This window comes from Thamnophis elegans, chromosome 16, assembly GCF_009769535.1.
Source record: "Thamnophis elegans isolate rThaEle1 chromosome 16, rThaEle1.pri, whole genome shotgun sequence".
NCBI lineage: Eukaryota > Metazoa > Chordata > Lepidosauria > Squamata > Colubridae > Thamnophis > Thamnophis elegans.
Genome location: NC_045556.1, coordinates 13,142,763 through 13,170,759, shown reverse-complemented (window position 1 = coordinate 13,170,759; position 27,997 = coordinate 13,142,763). Strand labels below are relative to the sequence as shown.

General features: G+C 44.6%; 1 protein-coding gene across 1 annotated transcript in view; it reads right to left on the bottom strand.

Annotated features, from left to right (window-relative positions):
• LOC116519306 (ammonium transporter Rh type C-like) overlaps window positions 1–27,326 on the bottom strand; it is a 28,516-nt gene extending 1,190 nt beyond the window's left edge. Inside the window, 12 exon segments of the mRNA XM_032233144.1 lie at window positions 1,666–1,739; window positions 4,531–4,655; window positions 5,483–5,619; window positions 6,169–6,189; window positions 6,191–6,240; window positions 6,243–6,273; window positions 6,275–6,307; window positions 7,305–7,471; window positions 9,990–10,137; window positions 16,142–16,292; window positions 18,715–18,901; window positions 27,122–27,326. Coding sequence (XP_032089035.1) covers window positions 1,666–1,739; window positions 4,531–4,655; window positions 5,483–5,619; window positions 6,169–6,189; window positions 6,191–6,240; window positions 6,243–6,273; window positions 6,275–6,307; window positions 7,305–7,471; window positions 9,990–10,137; window positions 16,142–16,292; window positions 18,715–18,901; window positions 27,122–27,326 — 1,329 coding nt within the window.
• Between the last annotated feature and the right edge of the window lie 671 nt (window positions 27,327–27,997).

The window sequence follows — 27,997 nt, the reverse complement described above, 5'->3', positions numbered from 1 at the left end:
AATAATAAAATTCAAGCACTTTGAAACACTTGAATGTGAGCTCTGTTCCAGAAAAATAATAAAATGCACAATTAGAGCGCTAGGTTTGGCCATATTGATCTCAAGACAGAGGCCATCAATAAACAAGACAGAGAAATTAAATTCCAACATTTTGGCACTAACACAGAAGAGGGAGCATTCTTATGGTATGTTCCTGAGGGGCAGTGAGGATAAACCAGTTTTTAAGTTACCATATCAAAACAGTCCTCAACCTGAGTTAAGGATCACGGATGCTGATTGATTGATTGATTGATTGATTGATTGATTGATTGATTGATTGAAATTTGGACTGGATTTTATCTTCCTTCCTGTTCCGAAAGAGAGCCAATGTGATTGCAGAGATCAAGCTCCTGGATTGGGGATGGATAACCCAGATTCTAATCCACTCGTGGATGCAACCTGGGGGATTTGGGGCCAGTTGTGATCTCTCAACCCAACCTACCTCACAAGGTTGTTGCTGTGGAAACTAGGTGGAAGGTGTCTGTGTATGCGGACACTGAGGTATGTGTATGCGGTATAACAATCCTGAAAATGTCACGTTCACCTTCTCCATCAGATAAGACCCATGTTTAAAAAGGAGAGAGGAAAAAAAGGAAAGAGGAGAGCCTTCTCGGTGGTAGCCCCGACCCAATGGAACGATCTCCCCATGGAGCTTCGTACCCTCACCACCCTCCAGACCTTCCGCACAGCCTTAGAATCTGGCTATCCCGTCAGGCCTGGGGCTAAAGATGTAACCCGCCCGAATGGTATGAATGTTGCGTTTTAATCATGTACTGTCTTATATGTAAAAGTCTGTCCCCCCCCCTTCCTTTTGATTGTGAGCCGCCCTGAGTCCCCCCAGGGAAAAGGGCGGCATATAAATAAACAATCCAATCCAATCCAACCTGGAAGCAGTTTGCACTTCAGAATTGCTTTATGCTTACTGAAATATGTGTTGTGGCTTGACAGTGGCCAGTGGAGCTGGCAGCTGATTCGAACAGTGAGAAGGTTGGGGAGGAACATGGGCCAATCCTGGAGTCTGGGGAAGGCTCGGATGGGGGCTCTGTGTCGGAGGCAGAGAAGGGGTACCAGAGCCGTATGCCAGTTATCAGCTGCCTTCAGAGTCAGACATCAATGAGGCAGACAAACAGCTGGAGCCTGTTCCCAGGGTGCGCATGCGCTGAGTTTCCAGATAAAGGGAACAGCTAAAGAACAGGGGTCGACTTGGGAGTAAGGCCACAGGTGGATGATGACTGCTTCCCCGCCCCCAGGAAATAAAAGAGGAGCAGAAGGGGAGTGGAGTTTGCAGGAGACAATTATTTTGCTTAATTGGTTTGTGACTCTCCGAGACTCCTTGCCAAGATATCGGCCTGGCAGCTCTCCAAGCCAGATAAGGTCTGTGACTGTAATTCCTCCCTTGAAAGACTTTGCTGGATGTGAATGAGCAGAATTCACAGTCAATTAATAAAAGGGGTTTTTGTCAGGACCAAGAGTTTGCTTCATGCTCTCGGTCAGACAATATATATTCCTTTGCTTTCAGCCAGATTACATCCAGGACCATGAAGTAAATCATTGGTGCAGATTCCACAGAGGGAGCTTCTCCCACAATCTGGATTAATTTAATCAATCCAAGTCTAATCCACTTACTTCCCAGTAGACATTATCTTCAAAGCAGTTTTCATCCGTAGGGTCCCCAAAGAAGGGCAGTTTCAAAATTCCACCTTCGGGAAAGAAAACCAAATACTAAAATTCACTTACAGTGCATTTAAATTTTAAATTTTCGTTTTTATTTTCAACTGAGAAAGCACTCTGTACTACGGAACAAATCACAAAAAGGGGAAAAAAATATGTTGGGGAAAACATCCACCAAGATACACACAACAATTCACGAGAAGTGGGGGGGGGAATTACTCTTAAGTTTGATGATTGAAATTTGAAAGAGCTGCCCAATGGGGAACATGAAAGAAATACTTCCTATCATCCCAAGAAAACTGCAGGAATTTCCCATGTCAGTCTACAATAATTGAGCTCAGAGGGAAGATGATTTTACTTTTCTATTTTATTTTTTAACTGAGGCTTAACAAGCCAGAAGATGGCAGCAGGGAGACCTAGACACTGGTTGAGTCATAGAAATTAGAGGTTCATGAATAGGCAGAGATTTCACCTCTTGCTGGCATAAGAAAAACAGCTGTTCTGCATGAGGATTTTTCACTTAGAACATAGAATAATAGGGTTGGGAGGGCCCTTGGAGGTCTTCTAGTCCAACCCCTGCTCAAGCAGGAGACTCTACACCAGGAGTCGGCAATCTTAAACACTCAAAGAGCCACAAAGGTTCTAACTGGAAGCCCACCCCCACCCCCGCACGTTTAATTCTGGAGGCAACCGGAACTCCAGTTCCCACACCATAGAGTCTCCTCCTAGCACAGTGTCCTTTTTCTTCTGCCGACTGGAACTCCAGTTCCCCCACCATAGAGTCTCCTCCTAGCACGGCGTCCTTTTTCTTCTGGCGACTGGAACTCCAGTTCCCACACCATTGAGTCTCCTCCTAGCACAGCGTCCTTTTTCTTCTGCCGACTGGAACTCCAGTTCCCCCACCATAGAGTCTCCTCCTAGCACAGCATCCTTTTTCTTCTGCCGACTGGAACTCCAGTTTCCCCACCATAGAGTCTCCTCCAGGCACGGTGTCCTTTTTCCTCTACCTGTCCTAACCGAAAGCCCTATCAATTGTGGAGCCAACCGGCAACAGGGAGCCGCAGCAGAGGGATGAAAGAGCCACATGCGGCTCCAGACCCGCGGGTTGATGACTCCTGTCCTACACCATTCTGGATAAATGACTATCCAATCTTTTCTTGAAGACCTCCAGGGATTGAATATCCACAACTTCTGGAGGCTAGCCATTCCACTGATAAATTGTTCTCATGGCCAGGAAAATCCTCCTTAGTTCTAGGTTGGATCTCTCCTTGCTTAGTTTTCCTCTCATTTAAATCTTGGCTTTGCCTCAATAACAAATAATATGTTCTCAAATTACATAACCCAGAGAAAGACTCTCATCCATTTTTACCTTCAAGCAGGAGAGAAAATACAAAAAGGCTGGCATTGGAATACAGAATATGATTCAGAAGGGACCCTGGAGATCTTTTTGTCCAACCCCTGCTTGAACAGGAGATCCTAGACCATTCCAAACAATGGTGGTCCAATCTCTTCTTGAAAACCTCCAGTGTGAGAACATCGCAAGCCGTTCCTTTATCTAATTGTTCTCACTGTACAGGAAATTCCTCCTTAGTTCTATGTTAGATCTCTCTTAATAATTAGAATAGAATAAGAATAGAACTGGAAGGGACCACCGAGGTCTTCTAGTCCATTTCCCCTGCTCAGGCAGGAGAACCTATACCATCTCAGATAAGTGACTGTCCAGTCTCTTCTTAAAAACCTCCATGAAGAAGGACTCACAATTTCTGAAGGCAAGCTGTTCCATTGGTTAACCATCCTCACTGTTAGGAATTTCCCATGACCCGACAAAAAGGGCGAACGTCAAAACCGCACCCAACTAAACCGCATCGCTGACATCATCAACGCGGCGACAACAGCCAGTGCGGAGAAAGAAGGGCGCTTTACAATAGCGCATCGAAAGAAAGCCAATTTAACTTAAGGTAAGGGTTAGGTTTAGGGTTAGCTTTAGGGTTAGGTTTAGGTTTAGGTTAAGGGTTAGGTTTAGGGTTAGGTTAAGGGTTAGGTTTAGGGTTAGGTTAAGGGTTAGGTTTAGGGTTAGGTTTAGGGTTAGGTTAAGGGTTAAGTTTAGGATTAGGTTTAGGGTTAGGTTTAGGGTTAGGGTTAAGTTTAGGTTTAGGGTTACTTTTACAGCGCGCTTCTGTCTCCGCACTATTGTCGCCCTGTTGATGACGTCAGCGACACGGTTTAGTCGGGCACGGTTTTGTCGTTTGCCCTTTTGTCGGTGAACCGAATTTCCCCCTTAATTCCAGGTTGCTTCTCTCTTTAATTAGTTTCCAACCATTATTTCTAGAACTGGGTATGTCTAGTCATATGAAAAAAAGGACTAGGAGTGACATGATAGCAGTGTTCCGATATCTCAGTTGTTGCCACAAAGAAGACAGAGTTAAGCTATTCTCCAAAGCACCTGAGGGTAGAACAAGAAGCAATGGGTAGAAACTAATCAAGGAGAGAAGCAACTAGAATTAAGGAGAAATTTCCTGACAGTGAGAACAATTAACCAGTGGAACAACTTGCCTCCAGAAGTTGTGAATTCTCCACCACTGGAAGTTTTTAAGAAGAGGTTGGATACCCATTTGTCTGAAGTGGTGTAGGGTTTCCTGACTAAGCAGTGGGTTGGACTAGAAGACCTCCAAGCCCCTTTCAACTCTGTTAATCTATATAAAGTACAATGCCAGATGTTTTGATTCTTGCCCTGCTTGGGAAACAGCTGACCCCCTCTTCTTTGGGAGCAGCCCCTCCAATACTGAGATACTGCTGTCATGTCCCCATTCTTCTACTTACCTACAATAGCTCCTCCTACCAAAGCCATAGCTAGTGATACTGCAATGCCAGCTGCTTGGAACCCCCCTTGGATGCTGGGAGTTCGATCCTGGTATTCTCCGGTGAAGCCAAACATGTTGATGAGACTGTGAGATGGAAGTGAAGTGGAAAAGAGAGGAAGGTGAGGATTTCCCTCAATATCAAGGACAATTTTTATTCCCAAGTTCTTTTCGGTGGACCAGGGGGCATGGCCAGCTTGATGTCTCTCGTCAAGGCTCCATTTTCAGCCACAACGGCCTCCTGCAGCCCTCTGCCAGTCTCCCTGAACTCCATTTTCACTGCAGGAGGCCGTCATGGCTGTAAACGGAGCTCGGGAGGGCTGCATATGGCCCTCCCAAGCTCCATTTTCACCCAGCAGAGGCACCACAGGCTGATCCTTTGTTGTTTCCAGGGCAGCCCCACAGGTCAGATCTAAGCACCCTGCAGGCCAGATCCCACCCCAGCCCCTGAGCCTGGAGTTTGACACCCCTGCCCTACATAGGCGGCCCAAAGCCATGGCACGACATAACCGCAAACGTCAAAAGCGCGCCGACAACACCGCGGCGCTAAAACCGCGACGTCAAAAGCGCGCCGACAACAGCGCGCCGACAACAGCGCGCCAACAGAAGCACGATTTAACTTAAGGTAAGGTTTAGGGTTAGGTTTAGGGTTAGGTTTAGGGTTAGGTTTAGGGTTAGGTTTAGGGTTAGGTTTAGGGTAGGTTTAGGGTAGGTTTAGCGTTAGGTTTAGCGTTAGGTTTAGCGTTAGGTTTAGGGTTATTTTTAGGGTTATGTTACAGCGCGCTTCTGTCGGCGCGCTGTTGTCGGCGCGCTGTTGTCGCGCGGTTTTGACGGTGCGGTTTTGTCACCGCGCTTTAGTCACACGCGCTTTAGTCTACCGCGGTTTTGTGGTGGAACCGCCCAAAGCACCTCACCCTTTCTTTCCGTAGACTCCTTCTGTAGCAGCGGCAGCAGTGACAGCTCCCACGATGCCTCCAATTAAACCTGGCATTCCGTGAAGGTTGTGGATGCCACAAGTGTCCTGGATATGTAGCTTAGCATCTAGGAAAGGCTAGAAGAAAAGGAAGGGAGGACAAAACATGAGCACTGCACAGAGGAAACTGCCACAAGGATGTGATGTAATGCATTCCAGTTAGCCTATGCTTAAGATCAGAAATGATTTAAATTGTTTAAAGTTAGCTCAGCAAGAAGAAGCTAAGATCAATGTAGAGATGTCATTAATTTCTTTATTTCTTTTTTCTCAATAGATTTTAGACTGTGTTTGTTAAAAATCCAGACCATGTACGGGTTCTGGGAAGTCGGGGGGGGGGGGAGAGGAGGGTGGTTGGGGGGGAGGGGGGAGGGAGGGAGGGGTATACATTAGGCTAGACAAGAATTTTGTGGTAAACTAGAACTATTTTGACACCAAAAAAATTGTACTCCGATGTCTTACTGATTGAGGAATGATGAAATGTTTGTTTTAAAAGAAAATAAAACTTTTGAACCAACAAGGATGTGATGTAATGTAATGTAATGTAAAGAAGTAACATTTCCACTTTTTCTGCTGCTTGGTCCTGCTATCAAGGCTCGGGAAAGCTTGGTGCATTCAGAATGTTCTTACTGTGAAGTAGAAGTATCCAATGGGTTGTCACAATGCCACAGATGAAGCCCACAATGAGGGCACCATATGGGTCAGCATCATTTCAGCAGAGGTTCCTACGGCCACAACCGCCCGCCAGGGTTGCATTTTGAATATGGACCTGTGAAGACACAGCGATTTTAAGTCCTGATTTCCTACTTTGATTATATTCCTTTTTTGCTCAAGGGTCATTTTCACCTCCTCCTTTGACACAATGCAATAGTCTTTTAAAAGTGCAGTCCTACTAATGATTAGCACAATGGCTTTTCTGACCTACTGTGGAGGAGGAAGGAGAAGGAGAAGGAGGAGGGAGAAAGAAAGAAATAAAGAAATAAAGGGTGGGAGGGAGGGAAAGAAAGAGAAAGAATGAAAGAAGAGAAGAATGGAAGGAAGGAGAAAAAGACAAGAAGAAAGAAAGAAAGAAGAAAGAGAAGAAAGAAGAAGAAAGAAAGAAGAGAAAAGAAAAAGAAAGAGGGACAGGAAAGGAGGGAGGGAGGGATGAAGGAAAAGAAAGAGATATAGAGAGAAAGAAAGAAAGAAAGAGGGAAGAAGGGACAGGAAGGAAGGGAGGGAGAAAGGAAGGGAGGGAGGGATGAAGGAAAAGAAAGAGAGAGAGAAAAAGAAGGGAAGGAAGGAAGAAAAAAGAAAGAAAGAGGGAAGAAGGGACAGGAAGGGAGGGAGAGAGAAAGGAAGGAAGGAGGGATGAAAGGAAAAGAAAGAAAAAGAGAGAGAGAGAGAGAAAGAAAGAAAGAAGAAAGAAAGAGGGAAGAAGGGACAGGAAGGAAGGGAGGGAGAAAAGGAAGGGAGGGAGGGAGGGATGAAGGAAAAGAAAGAGAAAGAGAGAGAAAGAAAGAAAGAAAGAAAGAAAGAAAGAAAGAAAGAAAGAAAGAAAGAAAGAAAGGTTATACACACACCTGTGGTGGGGGTTCCATGAAACTTTGTACAAGATAACAGAAAGCACATACACCATTTTTAATGATTGATTGATTGGCAGGCAAGCAGGTAGGCAAGTAGACACACAAGCATTCCCTCCCCCCCAACACCCCTGTAGTAAGAAATGCCATGAAACCTTGTGAACGAGAAGAGAAAGGTGTGGCATCTTGCCTCACTTTACTCACCATGCTCAACCTTCCCTTCTTTTGCAAGAGGCTAGAGAAGGCCACAGAAGTGAGGACACAAGCAGCAAGTGAACAGTAGGTGTTGATGGCCGCTCGATGCTGGGCATCCCCATGGTTGGAAATAGCTGAGTTAAAACTAGGCCAATACATCCACAGAAACAAGGTTCCTGCAATGATAGTGAAGAAGTAGCTGTCAGGCCTACAGCGGTTCCTTTAAGAATCTTTGGTCTGCCACACTCTCATTAAGGGAGGTGGGAAATAGCAAGGGGTAGAATGTGTTGTTTTCAAAATAAAAAAAATCCTTTCTAGAAGCTCACGGTTGTTCTTTGTCTCCGCACCTTTGCACCTGACCGGAAGAAGCTGGGTGGAGATGCCAGTGAGGAAGAAGAGGATTGGACCATGTGATGGATTTGTGGGTGTGGGGACAAGATCATGAACTTTAAACTGAGTGGAATCCCAGGAAGTTTTAAAATTGGAATTCCATAGCATGATGCCAACATGTTTGTTTTATTAAATTGGAACTTTAAGGATAACTCTGCCTTGGACTCTGATTTAATTCCTCGTGATATTTGGAACGCTGACAGTAGCTATTTATAAGGGCAGAGCAGGAATTGCAGGCAGCTGACTCTCCTGGATAAAGCATGAGCGATGAACATAAACCCTTGAGAAGCTCTCTAGCCCAGGGGTCACCAACCTTTTGGACTTCAGGGACCACTAAATTCACAATTTTAAATCCTGCAGACCACTAATATGACCTGCCTAATGACTGGCTGGGTGGGCGTGGCTAGGTGGTCATGTGATTGGGTGGGCGTGGCCAATTCAATGTCATTCACATTGAGGGGTGCCTTGCAAGCCTCTACTTGCCCCTCCCCTCCCAGATATTCCTTGCCTGCCAGGAAGCTGTTGTTGGAGCTAAGCAGCCACCAAGAGAAAGAGTTGGCAAAACACTTCAGTTCAAATTGAATCTGACCAAGAAGGAGGCTCAGCAGAAGCACCTGACTGAGGACTACGAGCATAGGCTTTCCAAGCAGAGGGAAGACCTGCGGGAGTGCAAGGCCAGGTACAGGCAACTGGAGGCTCAGTGGGCTGAGATGGTTAGCCAGTTCCAGGCCACGATGCAGTCCCACTGGAAAGAGGCCCTCCAGCTCTGTGCCACCAGTGGTGCTTCCCTCCAGCCTTCGCCCAAAGCCCCACACCAGGAGGCTGAAGCAGACCCCAAGTCGGAATTTCTGCCCCCCTCCGACCCACACAAAAGACCCCAAAGGAGGAGACTCTCTGCAGCAACACAAGCGTTCATTGCATGTATCCAGCCCAGGGGGTGTAGTTTGAGGACCCCTGATTTAGTGCAATATAAAAAAATGCAAATAATTTTTCTGTGGACCACCAAAATTTTCTCACCAGTTGGTCACCGCTGCTTAGCCCAACTGGGCAGGAAAAATAACTTACTAATCAATTAGTAATATTGATCTGTATAACAGCATGTTTACTGGTTTCTTGTACAGAAATACTTCTGGGTCTATCAGTATGCATTAAAAAAAAGAACATCCAAATTAGGACCTGGAAGTTAAAATAGCCAAACCAGAAAACTAAGCTCCCTAATTGAATGAGATGTTTGCAGATCTGTAAACGGGTAGTTTAGAAAGAGCTCATCAAGAAACTTCTACATTCCTGTCCGTGTGATCATAAGGATCAAAAGAGGTTTCAAGATTTCCAAAACAATGACATGCCAAGCGTATCTTTTCCTGCTTTCCGAGATGTGATGGACACGCAGCTGTGTGCATGACGGATTAAAGGCTCAAAGTCCACAGTACCATCACAATATTTTCCACTTTAAGTACCTTCACTTAGGCTACCTTAAACAGAAATAAAGATAGAGAAAAGGCCAGGGGATGGGCTTCAAAAATTTCAGCAATGGGTTCTCTGCCCAGTTGCTGGGTGGGCGTAGCCATGATGGGCGTGGCCTAGTTGGCCTTTTGCACCACGGTGGGAGGGGGGCATTTTCGCCTTCCCCAAGCAGCTCCAGAGGCTTTCCTTGAGTCTCCGGAAAGGCAAAAACTGCCTCCCCCAGGCTCCAGAGGCCCTCCGGAGACCAGAAACGGGTCCATTTCTGGCGTTCAGGAACTTCGAGGAGGCCTATTTTCCCCTCTCCGTGAGCCTGAGGGGAAGGGAGGAGTGAGGTGGGCAGGGCCAGCCGAGGATGGGATTTGGAGGTTCTCGGAACTGACCATAACATTAGCTACAGGTTCTCCTGAACCTGGGCAAACCCATAGCAGCCCACCTCTGGAAAAGGCCTCTTCATCAGTAGCCTGAGCTCCTTTTTCACTATTTCTATTTGTCTCAGAAAGCGAAGGATCTCCTGTCTAACAGGGAGATGAACTCAGGGGTGGGTTGTGCCGGTTTTACTATTGGTTTGTAACCCACACGCAACTTGTGCACTGTGCACGCATGAGCTGTTCAATGTAAATTGTTCTTAGTGCATGTGCAGAACAATTTACAGTGAATTGCACATGCGCAGTCACTAGAAAACAAAATGGCGGCAGCCCAGCAGCAGCAATGGAACCAATTCAGGGGCGTGGCAGGACTGGGTCGCTGCCGGTTCTGCAAAGCAGGCCTGAATTCCACTACCAGTTCAGCCAAACCGGGCCGAACTGGAAGCAACCCACCTCTGGAGGAACCACAACTCACCAATCATGGCAAAAAGATCTGAATGGTAAACAGATTCCTGCTTGTCTTTGGTCTGCTCGAGGTTGGGCCGGTACAAAATGGCAGTCACGGTTAGGCCAAAGTAAGCACCGAACGTATGAATGGTCATGGATCCTCCAGCATCTTTCACCTGCAGTAGCCGATATAAAAGAGATTGAAGCCTACCCAGAAGTAATTGGTTTATTCTACAGAGAATCAGTATATATCAGTATATAGATTCTGATAAGGAGTCGAGCTCTGTAGCTCAATGGTTAACACATCTGCCTAAGAGGCAATAGAGCACAGGTTTGATTCCCAGCAAGGGTATGGCTAGCTGATGAGAGCTAAATAGCTTGAAATAGATCTATACTAGTCTCCCTTTATTTATTTATCAGCACAAATATAACATACATACATACATACATACATGCATACATGCATACATACATACATACATACATATATATTCTCGTATTTGCGAGACTGCCTACTGCCACATACCTCCCAACGGCCGACAAGATCCCACAGGGTGGGCCTTCAGCCGGACAGTGTCGGCTGGCGGGGCCTCGGAGGAGAGTCTTCTCTGTGGCTGCTCCGACCCTGTGGAATCAGCTACCCCCAGAGGTCCGGACCTCACCCACCCTCATGGCCTTCAGGAAAGCTGTTAAAACCTGGCTGTTCCGGCAGGCCTGGGGCTGTTGACCTTATTATGTAGGGTCCAGCCCCGATCAGAATGTATGCGTGTTGGGAAATTTTTAATTTTTAATTTATTTTTTATTTTTATTTTGTTTTTCTTTTCTTGTTCTTTGTAAGCTTCCCGGAGTCCTCCGGGATTGGGCGGCCTATAAATCTAATAAATTGAATTGAATTGAATATCACAAATGAAACTCGAGCCCAGTTGCTTCACAAGCTAAATAGAACACGTGTACCTTTGGGCATCCGAAAGTTCTATTTCTGGATGTCCCAAAAGGTTTTTTCCAAAGGGCAACTGGACTTTCTTGGGGGTTTTGCATCTCATTCAAGAATCTCCTTCAGTGAAATTCAGAACTGAAGCAGCTTCTTGGATTTGAGACATTTGAGACATTTTATTAAGACTTATAGGCCGCCCTTCTCCCTGAGGGGACTCAGGGCGGCTTACAATCACAAGGGAAGGGTGTGCAGTAACAAGAGACAAACAATAAGTGACCAAAATAAAATGGTAAACCACAACATGCATTCAACAGTCAACACTCGGGCGGGTAAGTTGGAAACCTATCCCCAGGCCTGCTGGGAGAGCCAGGTCTTGAGGGCTGTGTGGAAGGTCTGGATGGTGGTGAGGGTACGAATCTCAACGGGGAGATCGTTCCACAGGGTCGGAGCTGCAACAGAAAAGGCTCTCCTCCGTGTAGTCGCCAGTCGACATTGACTGGCGGATGGAATCCGGAGGAGGCCCAGCCTGTGCAATCTAATCGGTCGGAGGGAGGTAATCGGCAGAAGGCGGTCTCTCAAGTATCCAGATCCACTACCATGGAGTGCTTTAAAGGTGGTCATCAGTACCCTGAAGCGCACCCGGAGACCGACAGGTAGCCAGTGCAGCTCGCGGAGGATAGGTGTAATGTGGGCGAACCGCGGTGCGCCCACTATCACTCGTGCGGCTGCATTCTGGACTAACTGCAGTCGCCGGATGCTCTTCAAGGGCAACCCCATGTAGAGCCCATTGCAGTATTCCAGCCTAGAGATCACAAGGCCTCGAGTGACTGTTGCGAGAGCCTCCCGGTTCAGGTAGGGCCGTAACTGACGGACCAGGCGAACCTGGGCAAATGCCCCCCTGGTCACAGCCGACAGCTGATGGTCGAGAGTCAGCTGTGAATCCAGGAGGACTCCTAAGTTACGGACCCTGTCTGAGGGGTATAAAATTTGACCCCCCAGCCTGAGTGTTGGAATGTCGGCCAAATTATTGGGAGGGAAGCACAACAGCCACTCGGTCTTGTCCGGGTTGAGTACCAGTTTGTTAGCGCTCATCCAGCTCTTAACGGCCTCAAGGCCCTGGTTCATCACGTCCACCGCTTCATTGAGTTGGCACGGGGCGGACAGATACAATTGTGTATCGTCCGCATATTGGTGGTATTTTATCCCGTGCCTCCGAATGATCTCGCCCAGCGGTTTCATGTATATGTTAAATAGTAGAGGGGATAAGACCGAACCCTGCGGCACCCCATATGTTAGGGGCCTCAGAGACGATCTCTGCCCCCCGACCAACACCGACTGCGACCTGTCCGAGAGGTAAGAGGAGAACCACTGCAAAACAGTGCCTCCCACCCCCACCTCCCGCAGTCGTCGCAGAAGGATACCATGGTCGATGGTATCGAAAGCCGCTGAGAGGTCAAGGAGGCAAATTGCTGGGACATTTTGAGACAGCAAAATGAGAAGCAAAATGTTTTCAAGGGGGGAAAAAAAACTAAGAAAGCCCAGTTATCTTTTGACAAGCACCTGTGGGGCAACCATGACTCAGATGATTGAGACATGGCCTTCTGGATCTTCATCCAGACAATATCTCTATAGTATAGTCTTCATTGTCATTGTACAAAATAAATACAATGAAATGGGTTATATTATATAAATATCTTTAATTTAACTTTCCTCTATCTGTACTCAGGAAATATTGCTTTCATTGCTACTCCTACGCAAGAAACTGGAGCCTTGACAAAGAACAAGCTGCAGACTTTTCATTTTGCTTAGTTACACAACCCACAGCACGGACTATGCTAGTATCATAGCTTCTGTTGGCCTTCCTCCCTTCTCCCTCCCTTTACTTTGCTAAGAGAGCTTTTAAGTTGTAAACCAGCAGACCAGGACTATCTTATCTGAAAGATGCCCTGGGAGTCTTTCTGGCTGAACAATGAGATTTTTTTAAAATATATATATATATTGCAAGCAGAAACAAAAATGAAACATTGGGAAAAAAAATATGCATGCAATTGCAACTCCCAAGAATGGAGTTGTAACTACTTTGCCCTTCAGAGGATACAACTCTTATCTCTGGTTTTACAATGGATGGAAGAATAATTCTGGATGTCGTATTTATTCACTCTTCTTGTCCCTTCAGCCTGAAGGAGAATAGAAGATGAACTGTATAAATTTAGCAAACGAGATGCTCCTTTGCTTGCAAAAATAGCAGGTTGAGCTGAAGTCATGGAGATCTCCCTGCATTCCACAAGGCTGGTAATATATTATTTTAAGTCTGCTTTTCCATTCAGACCCTCAAGCTACAATCTCATTCAATCCCCCTTATCTGATTGTTAATCTGTTCTTCTCAGGGGCTTTTATGTACATTCAATCAAAGTGTGCACTACTTGTGCAACCACATTCCAAAGCCACAAGAGTTGTCTCCTGCATCTTGTGGATAAGAAGCCAACGATGGGCTTTGCTCCCTCCCTAATTTGACTCTCATCTCACTTACCTAGTGGGTACGAGCGGGGACTGTAATATAATAGTCTCCCATAAAGTGCTACTTTGACCAGGAACGTGTTATTACCTCTGGGCCAGAGGTGGGTTCCTACCAGTTTGCACCTATTCGGTAGAACCGGTTCATCAAATCTACCGAACCGGTTAGAAGAAGTTCCACCAGTAGACCCGGAAAGCAGGCCACACCTACAGAAGAGGTTCCAAAATTTTTTGAAACCCACCACTGCTAAAGGGTTAGGGGTGCAAGGATCTTGTAACTTGGCAGCTTTAAGACTTGCATGCTTCTATGCCAGAGTTCCTGAGCCAACGTTACTGGAGGAGGAACTCTGGGAGCTGAAGTCCACAAGTCTTAAAGTTGTCAGGTTTGAAGACCCCTAGTTTTTTTTTTTCCTAAAGGGTTAGGATCTTGTAACTTGACAGCTTTAAGACTTGTATGCTTTAATGCCAGAGTTTCTGAATAAGCTACTTGGACCGACCTAAGTACTAATTCATAATTTCATATCCGGTCACATGGGAGGCAGGTCACTCCCATCCGGTCACATGGGTGGCAAGCCACTCCCACAAAGGAGGTCACACCCACAGAGTAGGTTCGAACAATTTTTGAAACTCACCACTGCTCTGGGCATTAAGCAAGATACCGTAACTTATTATCTGGTGATAATAAAATATAAGAATAATACAGTCATAACAAATCCAAGTGAAAGAACACAACAGCTCCATCTGTTCCCTCAAAAATAGAATGTACGCAACATCAAAAAGAACTGGCAGAATGAAATGGGAAGTGTAGCAAATAAAACAACAGCTTTTGATCAGTGGTGGGATTCAAAAATGTTTACTTCCAATTCTGTGGGTGTGGCTTGGTGGGGGTTGTTTGGTGGGCACAGCAGGGGAAGGATACTGCAAAATCTCTATTCCCTCTCCACTCCAGAGGAAAGTTACTGCAAAATCCACATTCCCTCCAGATCAGCTGGGACTCGGCAGGCAGAAAATAGATAGGGGTGGGGCCAGTCACTGGTGGTATTTACCGGTTCTCCGAGCTACTCAAAATTTCTGTTACCGGTTCTCCAGAACTGGCCAGAACCTGCTAAATACAACCTCTGTTCTCAATGTTTTAGAAGCCTTAAAGAGCGGTCTTCATCCAAGGTAATTGATAAAGTAACATGGTGGGAACCAAGCAAGCTTCTCTTAGTAGAGGAGCCATTACCAAGAAAGTCCTGTCTCTTTTTGTCACCCTTCTTAAAGCTGAAGAAAATCTTAGCAAATACTTTTCTGGTGCATGTCTAGTTGTGAGTTTTTCATTCGACACCTAGGAGGTTTAGCAGAGGGGGGGGGGGTTGAGCAAATGTTCCTAAATTAATCTCCCCAATCTGGAGACCTCTGCAGGCATTTGGACTGCAAAATTCCACCCTGCTTTCTAAATTATGCTGGTGGGAAATTCTGGGAATTGTTAAGCAATGAATTCTAGAGAGCACTTACTTGGGGAAAGATGTGTTACAGCAAGGGTATAAAAATGTAACTACCAGTAGTAAGTCACATTGACACTTAGGTTCCATTTTTGCAGTCACTGGGGACCATGAGCAGACAGGCTAATATTTAAATTGGGGTTGGAGGTTATTTAGAAAACAGGGAGCAGTCCTGCAGGAATTGAAGGCACCTATTTTGCCCCTTAAATATTATTAATTTCTTTTTCCCTTTAGACCATGGTGTCATCTACTTTTGGAACATATTTCATGGGTGGTGTTAGGATTTTCTTTCTCAATTGTAAGACTATACCTCGAAGGGCACAAAACCTCTGTCAAAGTTTTATCCCTTAGAAAAACTATGTCACGAATCCATTCCAAAAGATTGTCAAGTGACTGCGTGCATCAAATGCAAAGCATGCCAAAATTCGAATTTCTGAGCCTCTTCCTCCTGTCAGTGTGTTATGATGAGCTAGAAGATGATCTCTATGGGGCGGGAGGATTGGCTCCACCCATGTCTTGTTCCAAGAATAGTCTGGTATCAGGATATTTTCTTAAAGAAATGTCTCTTACACCCAGCCCTGCAAAGCTTAGAGCTGAAGGGAGTTTCTGTCAAGTCCCAAGAACCAAGAACAATAGCTGGAGTTACTTCCAAGTAGTTTCCTTTATTGTTCTTCATTGTTCCACTAGACCTATAAGTGAGAATCACTAGGGAGGAGCTGTTTTAAGCCTCTTCCTTCTGACCAAACTGTCCAAGCTTCATTACCTCTTTGCTCTCTGGAATGTTGCCCCTTCCTCCTAGGAATCCAGATTACATTCCACCCCAGTAAGACATACCCTTAAGCTTAAACCAGGGGTTAGCAACCCACAGCTCTGGAGCTGCATGTGGCTCTTTCATCCCTCTGCTGCAGCTCCCTGTCTCCAGTCACCTCCACAATTGATAGGGCTTTCAGTTAGGACAGATAGAGAAAAAGGATGCTGTGCTAGGAGGAAGCTCTATGGTGGAGGAACCGGACTTCCGTTCCAGAATTGAATGGGGAGCTTCCAGTTAGGACCTTTGTGGCTCTTTGAGTGTTTAAAGTTGCCAACCCTTGGCTTAAACCACTGTCTTGTGTCTGCACAGAGTTATTCAGGAATGGCAAGCAATGACCAAATACACAAGGCAACTTTGTCACACACACACACACACAAAACAGAAATTAAGACAGGGAAGCATCTCTGAATGTTTGAAACCAAGGTGAAGAGCCTTACATGGAGCAGGTCAAGCAGGATATATTCATTGACGGAGAAGAGGGTCACTTGAAACAGTGTCATAATGAGCAGCTGGACGGGGCTGACTTTGCCCAAAATGGCACCAAAGGCGATACAAACAGAACCCACGCAGAAATCTGCATTAATCAGGCTGAGAGGAGAAGGAAGAGACGGGGAAGTCAGAGAGAAGGCTACTGAGGCAACACAACAACGAGCATCTTGGAATTGCAGTTGATCACATGAGCCAGCAGTGAGACATGGCTACAAAAATGACACCTGGAGTTTCATGATGCGCCCTTGAAGTCGTGGTTGACCCTTGGGGATGATATAGAGGATGACATTAAGAGCCGTGGTTGCACAGTGGTTAGAGTGCAGCACTGCAGGCTACTTCTGCTGCCTGCCGGCTGCCTGCAATTTGGCAGTTCAAATCTCACCAGGCTCAAGGTTGACTCAGCTTTCCATCCTTCCAAGGTAGGTAAAATGAGGACCCAGATTGTTGGGGGCAATAGGCTAACCCCATAAAACTGCTTAGAGAGGGCTGTATAGCACTGTAAAGCAATATATAAGTCTTAAGTGCTATTGCTATTGCTATGTAAAGCACTATGAAGCAGTATACAAATGTAAGCTCTATTATTATGTAAAGCACTATGAAGTGGTAAAGGCTAAGTGCTATTGCTATTGCAAGCTAACTCTGCCCAGCACACGCAGTTCAATCTTGACTGGCTCACGGTTGACTCAGCCTTCCATCCTTCCAAGGTGGGTAAAATGAGGACCCAGATTGTTGGGGGCAAGAGGCTGACTTTGTAAACCACTTAGAGAGAGCTGTAAAGCACCATAAAGAGGGATATAAGTACCATTGCCATAGGTAGATTTTATCCATGATGATCTGTCCCTAACCTAGGCTTTTAGGTCATCCAATGAGGCCTCATCAAGAGAAGGTGGATTTCTAAATCTTAGAAGCTCACAATTCTTTTCTTTTTTCCCCCCTTTTTTGCCAGAAAGTATTCAGGCAAATTGGGAAAGGGTCAGATCAGAGCAATGAGGATTGAAGAACTTGATTTGTGTAGCTTTGAGATGATTGACAAGGAATCTAACAGCACTCTTCCAATTTGTCAAAGAGGGCCACCCAGAAGCTTTGACCTGATAGACTTTTTCCATCATCCAATCTGCAAAATTTACAATAATGGTCTTAGCTTGGTCTAGGGCAGCATGAGCTTTCAGGCCCCAACATCCCTTCAGGTACCATCCCTTAGTGCCCATCACTTTTTTCGTCCCATTGACCATCTTCTATTTTTAAAAAAACTGCAAACAGCAATTTTGCATGCTGTAAAGTAGAACATCAGCCTCCAGTATCTTATCCGTTGGCAGGAGACATCTCTGGATTCACAAGATCTTCTAGGATGTCCTCTGGAGCAGGGGCCTCCAACCTTGGTGCATTCTGGCTGAGGAATTCTGGGAGTTGAAGTCCACAAGTTGTAAAGTTGCCAATGGAGACCCTTGCTCTAGAGAACATCCTGAAAGTCTAGCTCATTATTAATAAGGTAAGAGCCTTGGTGGCGCAGTGGTTAGAGTGCAGTACTGCGGGCTACTTTTGCTGACTGCCGGCTGCCTGCAATTTGGCAGTTCAAATTTCAGCAGGCTCAAGTTTGATTCAGCCTTTCGTCCTTCCAAGGTGGGAAAAGTGAGGACCCAGATTGGTGGGGCCACGAGGCTGACTGCGTAAACTGCTTAGAGAAAAGCAGTATATAAGTCCGTGGCACGACAAAACCGCGCTCCACTAAAGCGCGCCCGATTAAACCGCGTCGCTGACATCATCAGCAGCGCGACAACAGCGACCGCGGAGAAAAAAGGGCCCTTTAAAAAGCGCTTTGAAAGCCAGCCGATTCAAGTTAAGGTAAGGGTTAGGGTTAGGGTTAGGGTTAGGGTTAGGGTTAGGGTTAGGGTTAGGGTTAGGGTTAGGGTTAGGGTTAGGGTTAGGGTTAGGTTAAGGGTTAGGGTTAGGGTTAGCGTTAGGTTAAGGGTTAGGTTTAGGGTTAGCGTTAGGTTAAGCGTTAGGTTTAGGGTTAGGTTTAGGGTTAGGTTAAGGGTTAGGTTTAGGGTTAGGTTTAGGGTTAGGTTTAGCGGGGTTAGGTTTAGGTTTAGGGTTTAATTTTAGCTTTAACGTTCACAGCGTGCTTTTTTCGTCGCGCTGTGATGACGTCAGCTACGCGGTTTCGTCGAGCGCGCTTTAGTCGAACGCGGTTTTGTGGTGGAACCTATAAGTCTAAGTGGTACCATAGCAGCCATTTTGTCAATGCACTCAGAATATTCACTGCAAATTCCACCTGTGCCTTTGGTCCAAATTCCAAGTGTGCCTCAAAACAAATGGAGTGTTTCAGATGCTGTTTTTGGATGTCGTGGATATTTATTTTGGGCTCCATAAATGATAAGAGATTCCATCTTATCTCTCTCCCAGTGCACATCTTTGCATTCCTCAGCCACAAATGTAATCTATCTTCGTTATCGTTTCATGCCCGTCTTGTGTTCTGCTACCCAGAAATTCTTTCTTTCCCTGTCCATGCAGGCCAACTTACCTTTCTACTCCAATGAGTATCTTTCCATGCTCAAAGGTGTGGAGCCAGCCCTGCATCAGAAGAGCCCACTGGATCCCAAAGGCAGCGAGGAGAAAATTGAAGCCAACAGCTCCAAAGCCGTAGCGTTGAAGAAAAGTCATGAGGAAGCCAAAGCCCACAAAAATCATCACATGGACATCTTGGAAAGCTGCAATAAAGAAAGAGGCTTCGTTACGTGGACTTTCGCTCTCATTCCACACTTACCTGCATGCTTACCAAGCACCTCGCTCAATGCTGGCTACCAGTTTACCCATGAATGTTCCTTACTTATGCTCTACAACAGTGTTTCTCCACCTTGGCAATTTGAAGATGTCTGGACTTCAACTCCCAGAATTCTCCAGCCAACTGGAGAACTGTGGGAGTTGAAATCCACACATCTTAAAGAGGTTGAGAAACTCTGGTCTACAATCAGCAGCTTGTGCCAGAACATTACATACAATAAGCATCTTCCTTAGGATCCATCACAGTGCTGCCTACAATGCAGATGTTCTATAAAGAAGACTTCAAGCATACTGTAGGAGATAAAGTAGTATGGACAAAGTTCCTTAAAACCTGAAAAACACTGCTTGAGTGCAAAGTGAATTCTTTTCTCTTATTCCCGAAAACCACAATTTATTCTGAATTAATAGGCAATGCTGGTAGACATGATGACTAGAATAAGTTGCAGAGTCAACTTTTGACAGGTGAGGATTCCAGTCAAAGGGTAACACTAGTTGCACGTAGGAGATCTGAGTCCAGTTAATGTCCATTTATTGGTTGATCTTCAAACTATCTTTCATTTTTCTTTCTTTCATTCAATACACCACACAGGAGTGCTGTGAAGAACATCTATTATCAGTGGCCCTTCACTTAATAACCAAGAAAGAAGCCACTCAACTCCATGTTTCAGAATTAAGTGTACTTTTACTGATTATAACCGATGAGAAGCGAAGCAAAGCTGGATCTGAGTAAAAGAGTGCAAAAGCAATAGATATCAATACATGATTCATACCCCACCCCTTGGTACCCCAGTCCATAGTCCAATCATATATCACCACAACTGTCAGGTGGGAAACATCTTCAAACATCATCAAGTTGGAATGCTGGACAGTTGGCCTTGGCGGGAAACTCCCCTCCTTCCACATGCGCAAACGAACGTTGAGAACAACTCCCAATTAACAGTCCTCCTGCACAGATCATTTCCCCCACCCAAATACCATGCCCTCCCTCCCCGTTTCAATGGCAGCCAAAAAGCAAGCAGCAAAACAGAGGCTGACATCAAATAAGTTGCCTTGAATTTAGGAAGATTTATTTATTTAGCATATGGCAAATACATGGACTTACAGTGGTTCACATGTTAATGTCCATTCCACCCAGCCATTCAAGGAGAGGGTGGTCTATGTTGAAAAAAAATCTGACATTAGGTCAGTGTAAGCTATTGATGGACATTCGAACACAATGTAGTGGGTATTTTATCAGGGAGCATCACAGTCACAATGAAGTGTAGAGACAAGACCCCACTTAAATAATGAGACCTGGCAGACACCATGTTGGGTACGGATCCTGTTCAGAGTTGACCAATGCTGGCAAGGAAGATCGAAACCTGGCACCTTTTGTGTAGGGTCATCTCTGAAACTGCCTGTATCTGGGCATTCAGCAGCCCATTTGGCTTTCCACTGTGTGTTGACGTCAACGTTGTTGGACAGCTGTTGAGTAAGTGCCAGAGAGGGCTTCCTGGATTTAAGCCTGCCAATTGATAGATGAGGAAGATCAACGTGCACAGGAAGAAGTGGGTTTCTCATAATTTTGTGGTACTCCTTCACTAAGGACCTAGGAGGACTCATCTCAAAGGATCTAAGCCCCAGAGCCCACTGTAACAGCATTGCAAAAAAGGCATTAAGAGTTGTCAACCTACTCTTGCGAAGCTTCTTCTCTGGTAATATTGTACTACGGTTTACAAAACCTTTACCAGACCAATTCTCAAATACAGCTCATCTGCCTGGAATCCACATTGTATATCAGACATTAACACAATTGAGCGGGTTCAGAGGTACTTCGCAAGAAGAGTCCTCCACTCCTCTGCTCACAATAGAATTCCCTATGCCACCAGACTTGAAATTTTGGGCTTGGTCAATCTGGAACTGTGCCGCCTGTGGTATGATCTAAGAAAAGTGCACAAAATTGTCTGCTACAATGTCTTATCTGTCAACGACTTCTTCAGCTTCAACCTCAATAATACGCGGGCAAACAATCGATACAAACTCAAGGTAAACCGCTCCAAACTCAATTGCAGAAAATACAACTTCAGCAGCAGAGTGGTCAATGCCTGGAATGGTCTACCTGACTCTGTTGTCACATCCTCTAACACTCACAGCTTCAACTTTAAACTGTCTACTGTGGACCTCACCACATTCCTAAGAGGTCCATAAAGGGCGTGTGCATAAGTGCACCAGCGTGCCTACCATCCCTGTTCTACTGTCCCCATCTATTTGTATTCATTTCTTTTGTTCATGTCCATGTTTATATTTATACCTGCTATCTTGTACATGTTTGACAAACTAATAAATACAAATACTAAGGTTTCCTGTCTTCGTAGGGCTGTTGGTGCAATGTGGCTCAAGACGGGGAGCCAGCAAGTAGGAGTAGATTTTATGCAACCCCTTAAGATCCTCATTGTATCATTTAGTCTAGTCTGTCATTGAGGAAGAAGGTAGGCGTTCTGTTCTCACAATAGGTTTGACCAGGCCAAGTATAGTTCTCTAGCAGAATCATTCACACAAAATAATAAAACCAAGTTAATGTCAAACTTACTTATTACTTTTGCGGCTTAGCAGGTTGTGTGAATTCAGCCCCTTTGATTAGTTTATGGTTTAATGCATTGTGGCATCCCACAAAAAGTGTGATTTTGGTAACCGGGAGTACATTTATTGTGTGAACCCAATCAATATTGGCCTAATTTCTAATGAGAAAAAAATGCTATTGCCAACATTTTTTTTGGTCAAGATCTTCAGCATCTAATAGTGAACTACTGGAATTTTCTCTATCTGTATGATAAATAGCAACATTCATCCTATACCCCAGGCAGTGGGGTAGAGAGATATTTTGTCTCCAGAACAAACAACTTCGTAGATCTTTCACCAACTTTGCTGCTCATCATATCCTCAAGATAGGAATCTGCTCTGATGCTGTAAAATGAAAATTGGCAATTATTGGTGGTCCAGGAGATGCCGAAGGCAAGGCAGTAAATTGAAGGTGGGTGTTGTGTTTCTTCCCTCACTGGCTTAGGAATCTACCTTTTCCCCCACCTATTCATGAAACCAGAAAACTACATGCATTGCCCCATTCCCCACTAGTAGTTTTGAGAAGTATTTTCACTGCAGGAGGTTAAAAAAACCCACCATTTGCAACAGATTTCACAAAAATAACAGGATAGATTTAGTTCTGTGTCCTCAGTTTGTTCTGTTCTGGCTTTATTTATTTTTTTAACTGTTCACAGATATATATATATATATATATATATATATATATATATATATATATATATATATATATATATATATATATATATATATATATATATATATATATATATACACATATATTCATAGAAGAGCAATGCATTTCTGCAGCTTACTATACCTTAGTTATGAAATGGCCAAAGAATGAGTGCGAACATTTTTTTTAAAATTTCATTGTACGATCATCCCTCCAGCACTCTGCAACTTTCCTGGCTCCACTTCCTTCCTTTCGATGTTATCAGGAAGGACATTTTTCATTCCTCCCGTTGTATTTCTTCAGATTGCGAAGCGTGGACACCAGGAAGGTTGCAGAATGAAGAAATGTCCCCCCAAAATTAGAGGAGCAGCTGTAGCATGTTTCACCAAGTCAGGAAGTTTGTATTAGCAAGGGAAATTTGAACGAATTTTTCAAGCTTCCTTAGATTCACATAGAAAAATAGAGGAAACATCCCATAGGCGGATGGGAGGCAATAGAATGGAATGGAATAGAATAGAATAACAGAGTTGGAAGGGATCTTGGAGGTCTTCTAGTCGAACCCCTTGCCTAGGCATGTAACCTTACACCACTTCAGACAAATGGTTATCCAACGTCTTAAAATCTTGCTTTCTTTTTCTCATTTGGGTGTATCAGAGACATTTGTTTGGATTAAGGATACAGCAAATTTGAGTGAATCATTGGGTATTTAACCTTCCTTCCTTTTTCCTTCCTTCCTTCCTTCCTTCCTTCCTTCCTACCTACCTACCTACCTACCTACCTACTTACCTACCAACCATCTTACCTTTCTACTTACCACCTACCTACCATAGGTAGAAGAGGAAGAATGATTTATTTGGATAAGTAGTCCTGCCTTCCTACCTACCTATCTTACCTTCCTACCTACCTATCTTACCTTCCTACCTACCAGTTACCTATCTACCATAGGTAGAAAAAGAAGATTGACCTATTTGGGTAGACAGTCCTCCCTCCCTCCCTTCCTTCCTGACAGAGCATCCTACTGAACTCCAAAGCTTGCACAGCATTCTGTGTCCTCTGATTTGTCACAGTAAATACATCTTCTTAATTCATTTATTCATTTCAGTTGGTTTTTATATGTAGATTCATGAAAAAAGAAAAAGATTCAGACTGAAGCCCCATTGCTGCTCTCTGAAAGAAGAGAGATTGGATAACCATTTGTCTGAAGTGGTGTAGGGTTTCCTGCCTAAGCATGGGGTTGGACTAGAAGACCTCCAAGGTCCCTTCCAGCTCTGTTATTCTATTCTATTCTATTCTACTCTATTCTATTCTATTCCTCCAGATTCAGGGCCTTTTCCCACATGCACAAAAGCCTAGCATAAGCATGACTTGGGAATCTGATTCCCCGCCTCCTGCCCTGTCCCCATGATGTTATCTTTCATCTTATCCACAGTCCATGAATGTGACACAGCGTAGGCCACGCTTAGCTGAATCGGGAGAATTTTAAGCTTTTTTTCTGATACTATCAAGGACATTCTTAAGGTGTTTAAAATTGTTTAAACTTCGTCACCCATTCTTTGGAGGGAAGTCGAAGGTGTGGCACTGGCTCAAAAGAGAGGTCATAGAAGCAAAATAGTGCTTCTCCAAAAGGAAACTGGACTTCCTTGGGGTTTTCCCCCCTGGAAAACATTTTGCTTCTCATCCAAGAAGGTTCTTCAGTTCTCAGAACTGAGAATCTCAGAAGAGAGCTGGAAGGGACCTTGGAGGTCTTCTAGTCCAGCCCGCTGCTCAAGCAGGAGAACCTATACCATTTCACACAGGTGACTGTCCAGTCTCTTCTTAAAAATCTCCAGTGATGGAGCAACCACGATTTCTGGTGGCAAGCTGTTCCACTGGCTAACTGTCCTCACTGTTAGGAAGTTTCTCCTCAATTCCAGGCTGCTTCTCTCTTTGATTAGTTCCCATCCATTTCCTTGTCCTGCCTTCTGGTGCTTGGGAGAATAATTTCCCCCCTCTTCTTTGTGTGAATAATTTCCCCCCTCAAATACTGGACCACCGCTATCATGTCACACCTAATTCTTCTTTTTTCTAGACTAGCCAAACTGAAATCCTGCAGCCGTTCTTCATATGGTTTGGTCTTGTGACTGATTTTCACACTTATGACCATTGCGGCATCCCCCCCGCGCGGTCATGTGAACAAAATTTGGGCACTTGGGACGCACTTATGATTGTCACATTGTCCCGGGGTTATGGGATCTCCTTTTGCGACCTTCTGATAAGGATATCAATGGGGGAGCCAGATTCGCTTAATGACTGCAGTGTTTAACAACTGTGGCAAAGAAAAGGTCGCAAAATGGGGCAAAACTCAACTGAGAGGCTAGAGTCTCAGTCTCCCAGTTTCCAGATTGGTGCCTTGACCATTACAGAATACTGGCTCCCTCTACCTATTTTGAGACCTCAGAACTTCAGTAGAAGCTTCTTGGGTGAGAAGTGAAATGTTTTCAAGGGGAGGAAACCCCCCCCCCAAGGAATTCCAGTTGCGATTTGAAAAAGCACTTTTGGGACAATCATGACCTGGATGATGGAGAATCTCCATTGATATGATAGGGAGCAGAGGTGGGTTCCTACCAGTTCGCACCTATTTGGTAGAACCGGTTCGTCAAATCTACCGAACCGGTTAGAAGAGGTTCCACCAGTGGACCCGGAAAGCAGGCCACACCTACAGAAGAGGTTCCAAATTTTTTTGAAACCCACCACTGGTCCTTGGATATGATTATTCTACACTATCATGCTCATATTTATAAAACTCAGGGCCTCTGTGAAAGGTAAGGAGGACTACTGCGTTTGCGGTGCAATCAGAACATTGCATGTGTTGAAGTTGTTTTAACGCAAACCAAAGATGCCTTTTAAAAAACAAGCATACATCATATTCTTATGCATGCCAGTGCTGTGTGTGAGGTAATTTAAGGTGGTTCTGACAAGTGTCGTCAGCATCTTCATATCCGGTCACATGGGTGGCAAGCCATTCCCACAAAGGAGGCCACACCCCAGAGTAGGTTCGAACAATTTTTGAAACCCACCACTGATAGGGAGGGACAGTGGGGATAACCTATATAGCTTTGTGTTGGAAATAGAAAAGCAAAGAGCATTCCAGCTTCGCAGCAGGAAAAGGGCCAAAGGACCAACTTAAATTTAAAAAAAATCAAATTGTAATGCTAGAACATTGAGACACCTGGACAAGGTTCATACAAGGATTGCCTGGAATCTTAATAAAGGCATGTAATTTTCATGTAGTTTTGAAGAGTACAGAGAGATCAAAAGATTCTCTCTTTAAAAAAGAGGCTTTTTGTTAAGCCTTCCTTTCCCCATTTCAGCGTTTCTCAACCTCAGCAACTTTAACATATGTGGACTTCATCCCAGAAACAGACAAATACAGAGATATAAGAGAGGAATTTGGGAGGCAAGTAAAAAAAAAGAAAAGCATAGCAATTAAAGTATTAAGTGAGCAAAAGACAATGGGTAGATGATTTTATTGTTTATTGTTGTTTTGATGCTCCTTTCCTTTTTCCTCTCTTTCTTTTAAAACACAGCAATTAAGGTACAAAGTGGGCAAGCGATGGTGTGGATGATTCCTTTTCTTTCGGTTGTTGTTTTGAGTTGCTTTTCCCTCTCTATCTCCCTCTATTCTCCCCCCTCCCCATTTTTTATTTGAGGCAGATGACATGATTAGAAGTTAGACAGGAAAGAAAGAAAAAGTTTCTTAATAAAGAGTGACATAATTAAAAGCTAGAATAAGTGATAGAAATAAGGGGAATATTAATGTATACATTTTTATTTCCTACAATGAAAGCAGTAATGGGGAAAATGGGGAATAAATTGAATAATGATAAACTGCAACCTAATATAAATGTGTTTTGTTATTGGAAATGCATCAGTTGATTGAATGTCATAGTTATATTTCATTTGAGCAGTTTCATTTGTATTTGAATGTATGGTGCCCAGGTGCCACACTATTCACGCATTGATTTTACATTTTTATTAATAACCCCCCAAAATTAAAAAAAAACTTAAATCATCAATTAAGAGTCCCGTGTGGAAATTCCTTTGAGAAAAGCTGGATTTCAGTTGTGATATGAATATCTTGATTCACTTTTCTATTATTCTCTCCAGACTAACCCTACCTAAGCACCGAAGGGATTTTTCAGATCAGGACTTTAAGGGCTGGCAACCAGAACTTCACTCAGTAAACGAGGGAGAAACTCAAAGCAAAGGCTTATCTTGTACAGATCGTGAAGAAATACATATTGCATGCATACATAAAACAGGAGGAAGTGGCATTAGATATTTGAAGGAGATGAAACAATCCAAACTGTAAGTGAAACGATCCACATTTTCATTTCCACATGGAAATGTAGTACTTCTAAGGGTGATAGATTTCTTCTCCCAAACTCTTGGAGGCATCCCCCAAACCTTCAAAACTGCCACTTTTTAACAGGGCAGGAAAGAGAAAAAGGATTCATTTTAAAGATGAATGGAAATACATGTTATTCGTTATATCTGATCTGGCTTCAGTGCACAGGCGAGCAAAGTGAAATCAGATTAAAGCCTTTCTTGTGGTTTGCAGCCACTCTGTTTTGGGTCGTGATCCAGGATGCCATCCAAGGCAGCGCAGGGGAAGTTGTGCAGCCCAAATCAAACAAAGAAACTCCCTGCAAAAAGTCATGAAGTCCACGGCTGATTATATAAAGCCAGTAAGCCTAGACTCAGGCGGACTAGGCTACTGTATATTACGGCATTAAATCAGGAGCTCTGAGCAGCCTTGTGGCTTTTCTGCCATTCAGAACTCTGCAAAGTGCAACAGAAAAAGTGTGGCAAAGAAACCCAAGGCTGGCTTGTTGCCTGGTATAATTATACTCACAGGGGTACCTGAAGTAGAATTCATTCTGAATATCAGAGATGTTCTTCTGCTGTTTTTCCTCCTCCCAGCCAGCCACGTTCGCCTCCGGGTTGAAGCGCACGAAAATCCCAAAAAGGACGATCATGGCCACCTCCCAGAGGAGGCAAACCAAGGGTAAGCGCCAGCGCATGTCGGTGTTCCTCGCCATCGCGCTCAGGCACACCATGAGATTGACTCCCTCGCTCCTGTGTTCAGGGAAGACGGCAGGAAAGAGAAGTTTGCAAAGTAACTCCACCATCCAACCTGTTCATTCATTTTATGTAATCTGGAGAGAAGTGGGTGTGGCTCTGAGGCTGCCGGTCATCACAGCCACCCGGGAAGGGCATCTGCCTCTTCACTCTCTCTCCTTCTAGTTCAAAGAGAATAAGTCCAGCGAGCATCCTGGCTTTTCTTAAGAATGGATTCCACACATCAGTTCGACATCACAGATGAATGGATTCTGTGTCCAGCATGACAAGCCTTCCCTGCCTTGTCACATTCCAAGTGGAGGTGGAGGGAGATAAGCCAAGGAAGTATCTAAGAAAGACAAGGCCAAGCCATTTGGGGATGATCCTGGGGAGGCAGATGTACATGAATCTATGGGACTGACTCAGGGGTGGGTTTCTGCCTGTCTAACCTCTTCTATGGAAGAGGTTCCACAAATCTACAGTGCTGTTTAGAACCGGTTCCAGCTCCCACCCACCCACCCCGTCCTCACATCATCAAGATGAAGAGCGAGAAGAGGAATTCTGGGAGTTGAGGTCCACAAGTCTTAAAGCTGTCAAGTTTGAACACCCATGGGGTTTTTCTTTCTAAAGGGTTAGGGGTGCAAGGGTCTTGTAACTTGACAGCTTTAAG